At 36.5% G+C, this 18390-nt stretch overlaps 1 protein-coding gene across 1 annotated transcript in view; it reads left to right on the forward strand.

The window, feature by feature from the left end:
* The window catches only part of LOC107749216 (ephrin type-B receptor 1-like), a 226455-nt gene that overhangs the window by 98245 nt on the left and 109820 nt on the right, over positions 1-18390 (forward strand). The window contains exon 3 of the mRNA XM_016564311.1: positions 6931-7612. Within this exon, the coding sequence (XP_016419797.1) occupies positions 6931-7612 (682 nt within the window). The remainder of the gene's footprint in view (positions 1-6930; positions 7613-18390) is intronic.

Consider the following 18390-nt stretch of genomic DNA (forward strand, 5'->3'; position numbering starts at 1 on the left):
GTAGAGCGGTCGACTTGGTAAATCCATATTTTTGTAGGAGGCGTCTTGAATGCCTTGCTCTTTTAGAGTAAGAAATCATCTTTGGAGTGAATTTCCAGGCCATGAACTGTTAGAATAGCCATACAACTATATTAGAGGGAGGTTGAGAGCCAGAGATCAGTGTTTATGGTGAACTTGAGTCGAGGGTAGGGCTGTGCGATATTGAAGAAAAATGCGATCTGCGATAACTCATTAAATAATGCGATATTCGCAGTGGTGGAAAGAGTACTGAAAATTTGTACTTAAGTACAAGTACTGTTACATTGCTGAAATAATACTCAATTACAAGTAAACAATACCTTGAAAAATATCAGTATCAAAGTACCCGTGAACCGGAAGTTGCAACTGACTTCAGTGTTGTGATGTATTTCCAAGTGAAACGGAATATTGAATAAGAATGCTTTTTTTATTCCACATTTTGTCTCTTCAAACACTATAATCCACAAATGTAAATCAGAATCAGAATCAGAAGAGCTTTATTACCAAGTATGTTTACACACACAAGGAATTTGACTTGACGACAGGAGCTTCCAGTGCAGAAGAAAGTACAAACATAGTGCAGACATACATGATAGTGCAGACATACATAGGAATAACACAGTAGGGATGTCGAGGATTCTCCCCAAGCCATCAAATTGACGTCATCAGAGCGAGAACGCCATTCCAGAGCGGAAGCGACAGCAGACATTTTTTCCCCATTGTATTGACTTGCATGGTTCAATTGTTCACCACAAGACTAATAATGTGCACTAAAAAAGTAAGGGGTAATTTTTGATTTCATGACAACTAATCATTTTCAATACCATTGGCAAAACTACCACATACTGTATACTGCCATATACATATTTTAATATTTACATTTTTTTTTTTCCATCCATTTTTTGAAGGCAATCATTATTTCAAGCTTTTAAATTGGTTTAATCCAAGTCTTCTAAAAAGACACATTGGCTTTATATGATGAACATATTTTAATATAGGCTTTTATCTACATACATATAAATATTGATCAATTACCATTACAAAAATCTCAATCTTAAACATTTGCTCATTCTGTGTATTTGTGTTTTTAAAAAAGGGTAACTTTGTTGCAAAAGCTTACAGCACAAGGAAGCTTTATTTCAAACTGAATTGAATTTACAAAAAAAGACAAGTACACAGTCAGTAATAAAATTATAAAACAAATGACCTCAATTCTGTTGAGGTATTCGGTATCAAAATATAGATATTTAAAATAACACTACCATGTAGTTTGTTTCTCCAAACTTTGAATCCATACATTACGCTGAGCTCCCTCACTCTCTGGTCAGCTCTTCACCTGCTGCAGCGGCGGCTTTTCCCGCTTCAGATATCAGGGCTGTTATTGGTCCCTTCACGATCGGATATCTTTATTGGCTACTGAAGTGCCGTCAAATGTTTGAATATCAATTCAAATTGTGGGTGTACTCAGTATACATTTGCGATATTTCGATAATTTCGATATATTGCACAGCCCTAGTCGAGGGGTAATTATTTTCTTCCGTTCAGATATAGGTCTCTCCACTGCTCCTGCTAACCCTGTTTACTCTCATCTCACATCTGAATTATTCAGCTTAAGAACACTCTTAACCCACACACACATATGTGCCGCGAACCCGAAATATACCCAGCCGCACATACAGGGCTATTTAAAGCTTGTCATAGATGGGAAATGGATGTTGGGATCCTGGAGAGTTCCATTATTGCTGCGGTGACGGATGATGGAATACCTTTGTTTTGCTGCTGCTTTTCCTTTTCCTCCTTTTTTGGTTTAAATCTCATGTGCCTTTCTGAAAATGACAAGGTTGGAGGCCTAGCGGTTAGTGCTTGTGCTTTGATGTGTCGAGTCATGGTGCTCAAGTGGGAAATGGGAGGTCAAGTCTCGGTTGCAACCATTTTCCCACCCGGTTTTCCCTTCTTTTTCTCACGATTGCCCTACAGTCGCTATCAAAAATTGGGAAAAATATCAGGAAAAATGACAGGGTTACTGAGGTTAGTTGCTTCTTGGGAGTATCTTGTTGTATATTGATCTAATTTTTCAAATGGTAACTTGACTGTAACTGAGTAGCTTGTAGCTCAGCTTTAGTTGCTTTATAAGCTCTATAAATAAGTCGTGTTGTGCACATATTTGGTTTGTTGGCCTTTCATCTTTCATAGTTTTTAACTATGCACTTAGATCGAAATGTGTGGATAACTTAATCCATGTGCTTAATGTTCTGTCCTCTCTGACTGTGTCTGAGATTAATGTGTTGGGTTGACAACAGGTCCAGTTCTCGCCCATAACAGTTAGAGATACTTTATTGATCTCTGAGGGGAAATTTAGTCAGCTGTGTAGCATGAACCACACTGGATAATGAAGGTCTCCAAATGAAATCTGTAAAAGCAGAGAATGTCTCTGATGTATTTGTGACCCCTCCCGTGTCTGAGCGGACCTGTAAATCCCAGCCGGAGAAGCACTCGGCTCTAGTCGAGATCTGTGCTGAAGAAAGCGTGCAGTCCAAGAGTTTATGAGCATGATCATTATAGTGCAAGCCAGAGGGCTTCAAAACAATTTGACTTTTGTCCAGCACACTGGACAGTTTTAATGGCTTCATCACCATTTTATAGACAGGCTGAGATTGCGAATCCTCAAATTGCCATTTCTGTCGACCTCTTTCTCACTGTTTATTTGTGTGCGCCTCCAGTCTTGTGGAGGGAATTTATTGTTATGTATGTTTTGTGTATGTGTGCATTCAGGGGAACGTTTAAGATCTGTTGCATTTTGTTGAAAGTAACTAATTACAATACAGCATTATTGCCTCTCTTTCTCTTCTTGTTCTCTTTATCTTATTCTATGCCAGACACTTGCAATGTAGACACTGAGTCATGTGGATCTGTAAGTTGAACATGTGACCATGTTATGGGAACAGGATAATTAGGGGTCCAAGCATGAAATCTTTCTTCTGTAAGAAGAATTCTTACATTGTTTATATGTAGAAAAAAAAATATATATATATATATATAAATTAATAATAAATAATAAATAAATCCAATTGTTAATCAATCAAATCAATCAATAAAAATATCAAATACATCCAATTGTTAATCAATCAATCAATCAATCAATCAATAGAAATAATAATAAATAAAACCAATTGTTCTTAATGATTAAAAACATGTTTAAATATTTAGGTTTTAGCATTTAGTGGGATCAAATAATGAGGACATACTTATTAAAAGCTATTAAAATGTATTTAAATTAAGAGAGAGAGGGAGACAGAGAGAGATAGATTTTATATTTTATTATATTTTTATACCGGTCAAAATTTGGGGATGATAAGATTGATTCATTGATTGATTGTTTGATTAAAAAAAGTCTCATTTATTTATTTATTTATTCAATCATTCATTCTGATCAATAAGTTTAAAATAGCAGCATTTATATTAAATAGAAATATTTGTAACACTGTACATGTCGTTACTGCAACTTTTGATCAATTTACTGACCCCAAACTTTTCAATGGTAGTGAATATTGTCATAAAATAATGTGTGTTTGCATTGAAAAAAGTAACTCTTCTATTATAGAGATTCAAAGGATGACATTACATTATGCCAAATGCCCACAGTGATTATGACTGTGCTACTGTTGATGCGAGAGCGCGTGTCCGTGCATGCGTGCGTATGATATTATGTGCAAATCTCTGATGGTATAACACAGTTCGAGATGTGATATATGAGCTGGTACTCGGCTCTGTCTGCCGTAGCCTGTGGCGTGAGTCGGTTTGAGTGATTGTGGTCATTTCAGCAGACAGAGAGACAAGCGTCCCTAGCCCAGGCTGGGGAGGGCCCAGTGCCCTGCCGTATTAATGGCAGCGCCGTGCCAGAATGGACGGGTCCATCTAATACAGATAAATCATCATTACAGAGGTGTGGGGGTGGAGGGGTGGGGAGTTGCTTTGGCAGTCAGGCGAAAAAAAAGGGGCTTTCATTTGTGCCCAGGATCTCTGTAAACTCATTCATCATGCCAGCTATGTTACACTCCCACCCCTCCACCCCAGTCCCACCTCTCTTTTCTCACTTCTCTCTCTCATCCCTCCTTCTTCTTCTCCAGAGCAATGCCTTCCAGCTCTGCCGTCTCTGAGGAGGTGATGATACACTCCTTCTGCCTGTTATCATCAAGCCTGTGTTTAAAGACAACATGCATTTTTATTTATATTTAATATGTATTTATTTTTATATATTTAAATCTTTATATATGTATATGTATATTATATGTATATAACAATAATAATAAATGAGTATCTTTATAAAATAGAGGGAGTTGGCAGAGCTGGAAGGCAGAGAAAAATCATAATATTGCATAATCAAGAATATATATATATACAGTGGGTACGGAAAGTATTCAGACCCCCTTAAATTTTTCACTCTTTGTTATATTGCAGCCATTTGCTAAAATCATTTAAGTTAATTTTTTTTCCTCATTAATGTACACACAGCACCCCATATTGACAGACAGACACAGAATTGTTGACATCTTTGCAGATTTATTAAAAAAGAAAAACTGAAAAAGTACACACAGATATATTATGTAAATAAAAACTTTTATTTTGGATGCGACAGCAATAATTTATTTACAAAATGTAACTGTAAAACTACTCTGCATTTATTGTGTAAATCACACAAAGTCAGCATTTTTCAGACAATATTTTAATAATGTACTGAGCCAATACAAAAAATATATAATTTTGCTAACGTTTTATCTTTTATAATGTCATGCTTTTTCTCACACCGTGTAAATGGGTCTTTATTTGAGAAAAAATGCTGATATTTTAGGAGGGAGGGGTCTCTGGGGGCATCTTTGGGGGGTTCTTGGCATCAAAATATCTGAAAATCTCTGTTTTAATGCATCAAGCTGTCAGGCCCTTTTTGTAACTTTAAATTTTTTAGACTGTACTGTCCATAACCATCAGCAGAACTGTCTTCAGCAGCAGTCTGAACTCAATTGCCATGTTTCACAATCTGCCATTGGTGCTGTTTTACCAGGGTTGCAGGAGGGCAGCCATATACTGCTCCACTTACTTCTAATTGTAATTCGATAGCGCATAATCTCAAATTTGTTACGCATCACATTTTATAATATGGTAATATTGTAATGGTAAGTGGCTGACTGCACTTGGCGTGGACCGTAGCAGATGGCAGCGGCTTCCTCGCCCACCTCAGGTGATTAGGGAGACAGATTTTGTGATCTGAATCTCGGAAAGAGAGGCCATAAAGGTTTCATCATCTCAGAGACAGAAAAAAAAGTTTCAAAGTGATGTAGTGTTTAAAAGCTTTTAGATGTTTTTTTGGGTGGGGAATATGGGGTTGGAGAGGTTTCTGGAAACTCAATTTGTATCAATATTTTATGAAAGGCAGAAACCTGTCTGAGTTCAGGCCATGGTTCCACATCGATAGCATCAAATGGACCAGCAGTGATATTTCTCGTCTTTATTCCACTTCAGCAAGCACCTCTTGCAATTTTAAGTTGAAACAAGGGTTTTTCACACCATTTACCTGAAAACAGAAAGTTCTCTGGGTGCTAAAATGCACATTACTGTGTTTAATGTATTTGTCAATTGACAAGAATTATTCATCATTACGCCAATGAGTGGAGACGAGTATCTTTTTGTGTGGTATAAGTAATTGAATTATTCACTCAAAAGTTTCATTCCTTGAGTCATTTGCAAAAAAAAAAAAAGTCTTATTATTATCTTTCGTAATAAGAGATTGTTTGTAAGCATTTCGACATAAATAACTATTATTTATATTCCATTTTAGTTTTCTCGAATTTTAACAGATTCTCATTTTTACGAAACAATATTGATTCTTAAATTCCAAGAATCAATTATTCTTGTCTGTTTTCAGTTAATGAACAGAACATTGTAGCGCACCTCCCATCCAATAAATCGCAATTTCATGTAAAAATTACTTTTGATATGAAACAAAGTCTCATATTTCAAATTCTGTCAATACTGTTCATTTTATTACAGTATTCAAACAATACATGCTGTTTTTGGCACTGTTAAATGTGGAGTGATAGATCGCTGTAGCGCCTCAGTTCAAGAGAAGTGCAAGTGAACTGATATCTCCTCCGCTTTAATACCAGTTACAAAACAAAATAAACATGAATGAAACATGAATAAACATCCGAAGATATGTTAAAAGAAAGAGTACAACTTACCAAAATCCGTACCCTGTCTCATGTAATCGCTCAATCAGTGTTTCAACTGCGGAAAGATGTCAGTATAACAGCTTGTAAACAAATTCACGTAACGTCATATTTACCTCAGAAAAAAACATACTCGGTGACCATAAACTCGTTAGTCAGCTAGAAAAATGAACTCTAGAGAGGAGCGTTTTGCTAAATATATGCACCACATAACATTCATTCGAATTTTTACTGTTCTTCAGGGTTTAATTTGTTTGAATATATCCATCTAGTTTTTTATCACGGCCACCATGTAAATGTTTATATTTCAAAAAGCATATTGGAGTAGAAATATAATTCTGTAATTGTAACTTTATTATTATAAAAACTAATTGAGTGTAATTTAAGCGCTTGTATACAAATCAGCTAATTTTAACCTTCATTATTATAGTGATGTAGTACCAACTGATGTATATTTTAGTTGAGAGATTTTTTTTCCTTGAGAAAATTTTGCATGTAGCATATTGTATCTGATATATATCCAAAATAATCGTTATCGAATCGAATCAATTCGAATTGCAAGCTTGTGAATCAGAATCAAATTGAATAGTGAAACCCAGCCCAAGTCCTTATGTCATTTTAATAATGTATGGTTATCTGCCATTGTTCTTTTTGTTCTGCTAAACCTCCTATGGTTTTTCTTTTCCAGTGGGAGGAAGTAAGCGGCTATGACGAGAACCTCAACACCATCCGAACGTACCAGGTGTGTAACGTCTTTGAGTCCAACCAGAACAATTGGCTGCTCACCACCTTCATTGCACGACGTGGCGCTCAGCGCATCTACGTGGAGATGCGTTTCACCGTCCGAGACTGCAGCAGCATCCCGCGGGTGCCTGGATCCTGTAAGGAGACCTTTAACTTGTACTACTACGAGACAGACTCCGTCATCGCCACCAAAGGTACGGCGTTCTGGATGGAGGCTCCGTATTTGAAGGTGGACACCATTGCGGCGGATGAGAGCTTCTCGCAGGTGGATTTTGGTGGTAGATTGATGAAAGTGAACACGGAGGTGCGAAGTTTCGGTCCGTTGTCGAAAAACGGCTTTTATTTGGCATTTCAGGACTACGGCGCATGCATGTCCCTGCTGTCTGTCCGTGTGTTTTATAAGAAATGCCCTAGTGTCGTGCAGAACTTTGCGATCTTTCCAGAGACCATGACCGGGGCAGAGAGCACCTCGCTGGTGATCGCTCGCGGTATGTGCATCCCGAATTCTGAGGAAGTGGACGTACCGATTAAGTTGTACTGTAATGGCGATGGGGACTGGATGGTTCCGATTGGGAGCTGCACCTGCAAGGCAGGATTCGAGCCGGATAACGGGAACGTCTGTCGAGGTAAGACGTTGGGTTTTTAATAGTGTTGATCTTTGGTTAACTAATGTATAAGGGCTGTCAAACGATTAATCGTGATTAATCGCATCCAAATTGTGTACTGTGTATATATATTATTTATATATAAATGCACACACATGCAGTATATATTTTGAAAATATGGACATTATATTCATATAATTTATATTATATAAAAATATATTTAATATATAAACATTTAAGATTTTTCTTAAATATATACATGCATGTGTGTATATTTATACATACATACATAATAACTATACACAGTACACAGACATATTATGTAAACAAAAACTTTTATTTTGGATGCGATTAATCGTGATTAATCGTTTGACAACACTAATAAATATTCATATATTTTAGGTGTTTTAAATGGATCCTTTTCAGTTGGCGGAAAACGTGGGATAGTCTAGAGCAGTGGTCACCAACCTTTTTAGGCCCAAGATCCCTGACCTCTCCTAATACCCAATACACAGCTTCTTGCTGGTTAATCTAGTAGACCAGTGTCAGAAACAGCTTCCAAAACCCAACATTTGCTGGTGACCCAGTGACTAAGCTGGTCTTTTTTCCTGAGTGTTAGATCAAGAAGTTTCGGCAAGAGCTTTGACGAATGAACTTCCTGTAGATTCAGTTGTGAGATGCACAGATTTGTGATTATTTGAGAAGATTTCCATGCAGCAGATTTTGAGTTTGAGTTGACTTATTCTGGATTAATTTGGCAATGTGCACACATCGAGAGAGAGCAGAATGTGGTGTTGAAGATTGTTGATGTTGGGTTGAGTGAGGCAAAGATGTAGCTAAAGTCAAATAGGACCATTTTTTAATTTGTCCTTTAAAATAAAACCACTATTATAAATATTATATTATAATTTAATACATTGGTTCAGGTTGTCCTATTCTGGTAGGCAAATCAGACCTATAAACACACAGTTTCTCTTTTTTTTTTTTTTGTCTGTATTTAGTCGATCTATTTTCATGTGCACACCGACACACAAACAGTCATATTGTTCTCTCAAGGGTCTGCAATTGGTCGATTTGGCCTTCACTCAAGGCCAGTGCCATATTGGCTCCCTCAGGACCAAATGTGTTGAGAGACGATAAGATTGATTGACAGCCATCTGTCTCGATCAATGAACAGATACAACACTTAGTGTGGGAGGGCCAACTTTGAGGACCACAGGTGCCTCTACACATAAATACACACATGCACAGGTGGCGGCCTTGTTGAGTTCATTGGCATCCTCAGGCAAGGTCTTCTTATCAACTGAGAGATGGTCATAATGTCATGTAGTCCAGGCTAAGACCTGTTTTAGACTGCAGAAATCCCTCAAAAGTTGGCCTTTGTGAACTTGAAAGGAATTTTACACAGTGTCCAAAACCCAAGTGCAATGTGAGCAGTTTTGACCCCAACATTTATTTTATTTATTTATTTATTTTTATTTTTGTATAATAATTATGGTTAAAACATGCTTAGATATTACATATATCTGGGTCTTGAAATGCACATGCAAGGAACATGCCATTTAACTTAATTTAACTTTAAATTCAGCTAAAATTAACTATTTAACAAAATTTATTAAATAAACTAATTAAGTTGCAAACAACAGTATACATGTGAAAGGACAGAAACATACCAAAATTTGCTGGAAGTGACAGAAAAATGACGAAAATGTGGGGCTGAAAACGTGTCGTGTTGCGCCGGTTGAGGACACGGTGTCGGATGTCTTCTGGAATGCTCTGTGATCTGTAAGAGGTGATGAAGTTGTCATAAACTTTGAAGATTAAAGATGGTTGAGGTTTTGCTTGGTGTTAGCGTCTGGTGTAAAGTCTGTCAGCTAGATGTGGCCGCGGTTTTTAAAAGCCAGTGTGTTAGCGGATTAACGATTTTGCACACAGCAAGTCACCACTAATTACTGCCGCTTTGATCTGCGAGTTCCCATAAAGGCTTTTGATGGGGTAATATATTGCAGTCTGAACATGCACACACACACATTGCATTCTTATAAAGTTTCCATAAATTCCCTGGGGTTGATTTTACCAGCACTGGCAACCTGGGGTAATAAGTATTCCTTTAATGTTCATTAGTCTGTTTTTGTTGATGGCCGTCTGGATCCAAACCTCCACACCCCCCTCTGCTTTCATTGGTCGATTTGGACCTGGAGAGGGTGATTAGAGGTTGATTAGAGTAATTGGTCTTTTGAGTTAATGAAGGTGTCTGAGCTATTATAAATGTGTCTCAAAGGAAGTCTGAGCAGCTTTGCGTCTTGGAAGGGATTGTTGCGTACTGCTTACTGCATACTGCACAATATACACTGTATGCTACGTACTGTTTTCTTGATATAAAGCAAACAATAGTATGTTAGTTGCGACATGACCTCATTATGCTTGTCAAATAACCTAATTAGGACCTCGTGTAATTTAGTGAGCGGTGTCCAGCTGATTATTAGAAGTAAATAATTAATATTTTGCTTTTTTTTAAATTTTGGCAGTCTGATTAAATAATAAATTAATCAAAAAATATGTTAAAAAGAAGCACCATTACTATTACTATTAATATTATCATTTGTTGTACAACAAACACTTATTTTCTTGAACTTTTTTTTTCAGTACACATTTGTTTTCTAAAAAATATATCAAAATTAAGTGCGGTTTCTGTTTAAAACAAGAAGGAAAAAAATATAAATCAAAATCTTAAATAAACAAAACAAAACCAATAGGGTAAGAAAAATGTTTGAATTAAGTTTATATTTCTTACCCAATATTTTTGCCTTGTTTTAAAAATAAACCTCACTTAACTTTGCTGAATTATTTTGCATCTCAATATATGTTAATTTAAGAATGTTTAAATAAAATATGTTAAAAGCACCATTACTATTGATATTATAATATTAACACTTGTTTTCTTGAACATTTTTTTTTCAGTACAAATTTGATTTCTGAGAAATATATCAAAATTAAGTGAGGTTAATGTTTAAAACCAGAAGGAATCAAAATTAAGTGAGGTTAATGTTTAAAACCAGAAGGAAAAAAATATAAATCTAAATATATCAAAATTAAGTGAGGTTAATGTTTAAAACCAGAAGGAAAAAAATATAAATCTAAATCTAAATAAATACAATACAATACCATACAAATCTACCAATGGGGTAAGAAAACATATTTGAATTAAGTTTATACTTCTTACCCCATATTTTTTCCTTGTTTTAAATATAAACCTCTCTTAACTTTGTTGAATTTATTTTGCGTCTCAAGTAAATATGTGTTGATTTAAGAATGTTTAGATATTTGTACTGGAAAAAAAACAACACATAAATCTCACTTAATTTTGATACATTTCTTAGAAAACAGCACTTATGTGTTTTTGCATCTCAAGTAAATGTATAATAATTTAGGAACATTTAGATATTAGTACCAGGAAAACTAGACAAAATAAATAAATAAATATAATGAATAAGAAAGTGACTTTTTTGCAGTGAAACGGAGTACATTGCATTCTGGGATACGGAACTGATAATGTGTGCATTATGCGGCGCTGTATACTGCGCTTTTTGGCAAAAATAATTGCTCATCCAGGTTTTCCATGCATTTAGACAATTTGCACACTTTATATCAAAGTTACTGCAAAAATAGTCTAGTATGCTAGTTTGCTGTTTAGAACACAGCCAGTGTGTCTCCAGAAAAGTTTATCTCATTCTGTCACCCACTTTCCCTCATTCATTCTATCTGTCTAACGCACAGCTGGGTTTGTTATTTTGACCCTGCTCAGAGGGAGTCTGAATAATCACTGTGTGTATACAGTATGTCCGCATATCTGTGTGAGAGTCGGATTAGATCTCACCCTCAGGGTGAGAGATGATGGCTGTCACCCGGAGTAAAATCAGCATATTAATAAAATAACCTCCCCCCATTAGCCACAGCTCTCAGCTCAGCTCGGATTCTGCAGAAAAAAGGCCAGGCCGGGTCGAGCCGTGACTGTTCTGGGGTGCAGATTTGACTGTGTATTCTGCCAGTGTGTGTCTCAAGTGCTCTGACAGAGGGGTGAGAGGCTGGATGACCCCTCACAGGCTGCGGAATTGAACAGAGATACACTCACCGCAAGAGCTGTCTGAACTGACACACACCTGGAGAGAGCGGACAGCTTTATACAAACACACACACTCACAGTCATGTATAACTTTATATACAAACAAACACAATCACAGAGCTCTATACAAACACTCACTCTGTATACACACAGATATACACAAATGCAATGCACTAAAATTGGAGTAGACAAATATGAAAATGTATATACAGTAGACTTAAGCTGCTTTTCTATTCATGTATTTTTATGCAAGTATAGGCTTTTGGATGAAAAAAAAAAAAAAAACACTAAAAAATTCATGTAAACACCATGAATAAAATTTCCAAAGTGCATGTGCTTAAAAAAAAAAAAAATTCAATATTCTTGCTTAGGGCAAATAAATGTTTTATTTGCTAAGAAGGCATGCACACATATTATATAAAAACATTTACTGTATATTGCATTCAGAAATTCGGAAAAGCCATGTGAATATTTTGCTTGTTTGCTACTGATTGATGCTCTAAACCAAAAATAATGTATTGCATTTCTGTAATTAATTGTGCAGTTTTCCTTGACAATGTTGTTGTTTTTCAACATATGGGATGTAAATTGTTTTGATCAATTATATTTAATTACATTTTTTACATTTATATAGGCCTACATAAAGAATAATTTACACAAATTAATTTATATATACTATTGTTCAAAATTTGGGGTCAGTAAGATTTGTTATGGTATTTGAAATAAACATTAAGTCTATAAAGTCTCTTATGCACACCAAGGCTCCAATTATTTGATCAAAATATAGTAAAAACAGTAATATTGTGAAAATATGATTATAATTTTAAATAACTGTTTTCTACTTTCATATAATTTAAAATGTAATTTATTCCTGATGGCTATGTTGATTTTCAGCAGCAGTTTTCAGTGTCTCATGATCCTTCAGAAATCATTCTAATATGCTGATTTGCTCCAGAAGCATTACTTATTTTTATCAATGTGGAAATTGTGATTTATATAAATTCTTTAATGTCACTTTTGACAGTTGTATGCACCCTTGCTGGATAAAAATATTAATTTGTTTAGAATGCATTTAATTTTATTTTTTTGCATAATTTAAATACACAACATTATGTAGGTACAGACTTAAATCTACAACTGTATATACACATTAAACAGATTGACACAGACAGATAAACACACAAAACATGCATGCATGCACTTGCAGCTCTATATATACACAGACAAAAGGCCATTGAAAAGCACTCTCAGCATTGCATAAACACACACCTACGGCTCTATATACAACACGCAATCAGGCAGAGCCAAACACAGCAGAGCTCTATTAAAACACCCATAAACAAGCACACACATGCTAGTCATCAGGTACAGAAACACCCCTACACACACTCACACACTGATGCCATTACGTACAACAAACAGCTCAGGTCTTGGACATCTGGAAGATCCCTCTCATCTAGTTGAAGTTTGTTTACATCTTTCAGATGGTGCGGTCTAATCTCTGTTCTACTGAGATGATCCTCCGTGCTTTTCCCGGAGAGAAGAACCCTCTTCCCCTCGCAAATATCCCTCGAAATGACCCCAAACAAGCGCTAGCAGATGGGGTCTGTGTGTTGAGGATGCAGATTTGTGTACATAATGGTTTTCTGATGCCAGCTGCCAAATTTCATAAGCAAACAGAGGAGATCTGGACAGCAAGGTTTTTTGGTTCTTCTGAATTTGAAGAAGTAAATTGGTATTTCACTGATGTACTTTGTGATTTTTAATTGTGTGTTTTTCACAGAACAAATCACCTTCTGTTTCCGATAACCCAAGCGTCCTCGGAGAAATCTAATCTGCCATGTCTGTAATTGCAGTATAATATTATTTTGACCTTTGTCGAAGTTCGTAACTAAAGCTAGATTTATTTTTTGCTGCCTGGTCCACCTTCATTCCCAGCCAGTACATGGAATCACAGATGTCCTCTGTTAATAACTGTACATCAGCTGCTGTACCAAACCCTTGTGAATAGTGCTGAGGTCTGTGTTTGAGTGTGTATGTGTGTGTTTGAGAGGGTCTGCCTTTATAAAGCAGTTTTTGGACAGGAGTGAGGAGAACGTCTCAGGTTACGTATGTAACCATGGTTCCTCGAGGGAACGAGACGCTGCATCGGAGGACGCTTCGGGGAACGCCCTTCAGCGTGACCGGCTCTGAACCTCATGTGTAATTAGACCAATAGATGGGCGAGACGTCACGGGCGGGTGACGTAATGACCAGGAAGCTATAAAAGCACGTGCGGTGAGACCAGCGTCAGCTTCTAGGAGTGAAGCAAGCGCTGGCAGAGATGCCGAACATGGGACGCAACCCCCCATCCTTCTTCAGAACTATGAAGTACCTGCTGTAGAACCCGGACTGCCTCGCATGAGGAGGGACCACCTCGATGGCCTCCTTCCTCAAAAGAGTGACTACTTCTTGTTCCATGACCAGAGCCTGAAACGCTGCCTGCCCTCGCCCTTGCTTATGTGTTTCATTTTGTCTTGTGCTTTTGACATTCTGGACAAAACAACATCAAATAAGACTCACAAATGGAAAACAGACTGACACACACACAGAGCGCTTGCTGAATGACAGAAAGCTGACGCTGGTCTCACCGCACGTGCTTTTATAGCTTCCTGGTCATTACGTCACCCGCCCGTGACGTCTCGCCCATCTATTGGTCTGATTACACACGAGGTTCAGAGCCGGTCACGCTGAAGGGCGTTCCCGAAGCGTCCTCCGACGCAGCTCGAGTTCCTGAAGAGGAACTGTGTGGCAGACGGTAGTAATTTAGACTTCTCTCTCTAGAACAGGGCCAAAAAAGACATCCAGTCTGTGTGTTTCTTTCTCCATCTCTCTGTTCATCAGTGTGTGTGGTCACATTTAATATGATTGGCATATGATTAAACACAATTGCCATCTCTTTTACATGCTTATAACTATCCATCCACCTATTCTGTACCTTTTTTGCATCTGCAAATCTTTTTTATTATTATTATTATTATTATTATTACTATTATACAGTTACAGTATCTATAATTTTGGCTTTTATGTTATGTGAGTTTGTCTTTTTAGTAGTTGTTTTTATATTAATTATTTAGCTTTAATTTATTATTATTTCAGTTTTACTTTGTCATTTGAGGATTTCAGTTTATTTTTAGTTAGTTGCCAAGCAACAAAGTTGAGAAAGGCTCAAAGGTGAGATAAAAAGATGAAAATAAATAAATAAATAAATAGTATTTTTAGTTAAAATAATTAAATGAAGTTTAATGAATTTAATTACAAATATATATACATTTTTATATAATTCTAATATGCACATTTTCTCATTTTTTTTTCAGTGAAGACAAATGATTCAAGGTTTTTGGCTATATTTAATAATAACAACTCTGAACCTAAATAACTACTCAGCAAGCACAAATAAATGAGAACTTTCAGTACACTTTCAGAAGTATAGTCATAATACAACCAGAACACATTGCAATGTTTGTGGATTTATTTTTTTATATTTTCTAAAACATTTTATAATACGTTTAGTATAAGTATAATAAAATATATTTTATAAAATATATATATTTTTTATTGTATATTGAATTTATTTTAATTTAATTTTATATTAGATTTTTTTTGTTGTTGTTGTTATTCACAGAACAGTAACTCTGGGGATTTGCTCCTTTAGATATATGCTGTTGTCACTTTCAAAAGTTTGCAGTGGCTGTGTGACCTCTGTTTATCTGTCTCTCTCTTTCTCCCTGTCGCGCTCTCTCTCTCTCTCTTTCTCTGTCTCTCTGCTCCCTCTGTTTGTCTCTGTCTCTTGTTTTCCCTCTGCTCTCTCAAAAGTCATCGAGGACACAGCGGTTTGAAAAGTGAGTTTGTTTTAATGCTGTTTAATTACACATTTGAAGAGCGCAAACAGACCCTCCCCTCGGCACTGCCGCTCAGAAGTGCCACGGCTCCATCTCTGTGATCTTGGTGTTTACACCATGTACACAAAGCTTTAAAAACAGAAGAAGAGCACTTGGCTAGCTTTGCACTGATGGAGAGAGAGCTTTTTGGCTTCATGTTGAGGGAGGATCAACTCTGACCGTGGCTTCTAAGAACACTGGATGCCTTTAAAGTGGAAACTTTGAGCTTTCAGCTGCTGTGAAATCATCAGTTCATGAGATTCTGAACGCCCACTTCCACAAACACAGTTTATTAGTCTTTGTTAAGGCAGCATCACTCGTTCTGTTGCTCTTACTGAAGACTGGAGGTTTGTTGTAAAACTGTACAGCTTGTTGAGGAGAGTATCTATCTATCTATCTATCTATCTATCTATCTATCTATCTATCTATCTATCTATCTATCTATCTGTCTGTCTGTCTGTCTCGTTCTATTGTTCTATCTATCGTTCTATCTATCGTCCTATCGTTCTATCATTCTATTTATTGTTCTATCGATCGTTCTGTTGTTCATTCATTTTATCATCGTTCTATTGTCTGTTGTCATTTCTATCGTTCTTTCTGTCATTCTATCTATATCTGTTGTTTTTGAGTTCAATCTTTTTTCTATCTATCTATCTATCTATCTATCTATCTATCTGTCTGTCTGTCTGTCTGTCTGTCTGTCCGTCTATCCATCGTTCTATCTATCTATCTATCTATCTATCATTCTATTGTTCTGTCGTTCTATCTATCGTTCTATCTATCTGTCGCTGTATCTGTCGTTCTATTTATCTATTGTTCTATCGTTCAGGTGTTCCATTGTTCTTTTGCCCTATTACTCTGTCATTATATCACTCTATATATTTCTAGAATATTGTTGGTTCTTGAGACTGGATTTGCTACTAAAAATAACTAACTCTATTAATTCTTCTGAGCTATGAAGAGCAGTCTCTGAGCCGTAGTGTTTTCATCGGGGAGGTTAGCATGCTTTGTAGCTCTGACGGATTCTTGTCTGAGGGTTGAACGAGCCGGCCTGCATTCTCCTCTGATCTCTGCTTAAAGTATTCATATTTACTTCAGTTATCTGGAGCAAACCACATGTTCGTTTGGGTTCTTCTGCTTCAGCGGCCCGTCAGGTCAGCAGTAAGCGTGGGTCAGTCATTGATCGGGTCAGGGTAATGGTTTGGAAAGCCTACACCAGCACCAGAGGCCCCGTACGAGGCCCAGAGCCAGAAACATGCAGGGGGAAATCTGTTTCCCAATCAATCAAACTGCTCAGCACACAGGCCAATGATTGATCAACTGCTAGTTCACTGCTGCACGCTTTGGTTCTGACCCAAATAAGAGGCTTTTTTCCCCTGATTTTGACATTTTGTTGCTGTACAGATAATTGCTCATGTTGTTAATGAATGAACTGCAGTTGTTGCGTGTTATTTTGAACAAATGCAAGTGTGAAATACTATACTTGTTGAATGACTACAACAAAACAAGTAAGCCTACACAGAATCGTTGAATTTTTTTAATGTGCTGATCGTAGGGTAAAATCTCTGGAATTTTTTCAATATGCATTTAAAAATTTTTAAATCTGGAAGATTAAAGTAGTTCAGACCAAAATGATTATCATTTACTCAACCTCATGTCATTATATTCGGATATGATGTTTCCCTTGAAATCAACAACAAAGAGGAGGATTTTCATGAAGTCTAAATTCCCGTAATTTCATTACACAATGCTTCAGAATTAGTATAGACAATTATTAAAGGGGCCATATGATGCTTTTTTAAAGATCATTATTTTGTGTATATATGACCCCTTTAAAGTCTAAAGAAATCTAAATTGACTTTATTTACTTTATTAGCGCACATTGCTAGTCTTGATGTGAACAATTAATCCGTGCAAGTTAATCCGCAGAAAGAAATTGTTTGTCTTGGTCATCTTTAATCAAAATCTGAACATTTGCTTCTGCTCTGGAATGGCATTCCTTCTCTGATGGCTTGGGCAGAATATTCTTAAACACACCCCTCTAACCGTTAGATTGCTATGAGTGAGAGACAGAGAGGAGGAACGCAAAAATAAAACCACGCCCTCTATTCAATATTCCATTTCAGCTGGAAATACGTCACTACACTGAAATAAAGTCGGCAGCAATTTCCGGTTCACGCAGACTTTAAGCTACATTTATGCTGTCATTGTTTGATTTTTGGCAGCTGCAGTTCTTATTCACAACCATTGCATGGAAAAGAGAAGCCTGGACTTTCTGCTTAATATGTCATTTTGTGTTCATTGGATGAAATAAAGTCATACAGGGAATGACATGAGGGTGAGTAAATGAAGTATTCCCAAAAATGTAATAATAATAAAAAATAAAAAAAACGAATTAAAATACACTATCCAATCTCTTAGACAGACATATGTTGATAAACATATATACATATTCAAAAAGAAGCACAAAAAAGTCCACTGATTATTTCTGATGTTTAATATGGGTTATTTTAAGGACAGTCCACTGAAAGAAAGAGAGACTGTCACTTTAGATGATGTTTTTCACATACCTCAGATTTGCTCGTTTAGCTCACCCATGCTGGCTTCAGGCGCTATGAACAGCTGTCATTTTAACGCTGACTGACCTGCAGAAAACACTGACTAAAAAAAAAAAATTCTGTGTGTTTGTCTGGAGACAGAAAAAGCCACCAATGCCTTCTAATCATCTCTGTGTCACCTTTCATACTCACTGTTTG

Source organism: Sinocyclocheilus rhinocerous, unplaced genomic scaffold, assembly GCF_001515625.1.
Source record: "Sinocyclocheilus rhinocerous isolate Xijiao unplaced genomic scaffold, SAMN03320098_v1.1 scaffold919, whole genome shotgun sequence".
NCBI classification, from domain to species: Eukaryota; Metazoa; Chordata; class Actinopteri; order Cypriniformes; family Cyprinidae; genus Sinocyclocheilus; species Sinocyclocheilus rhinocerous.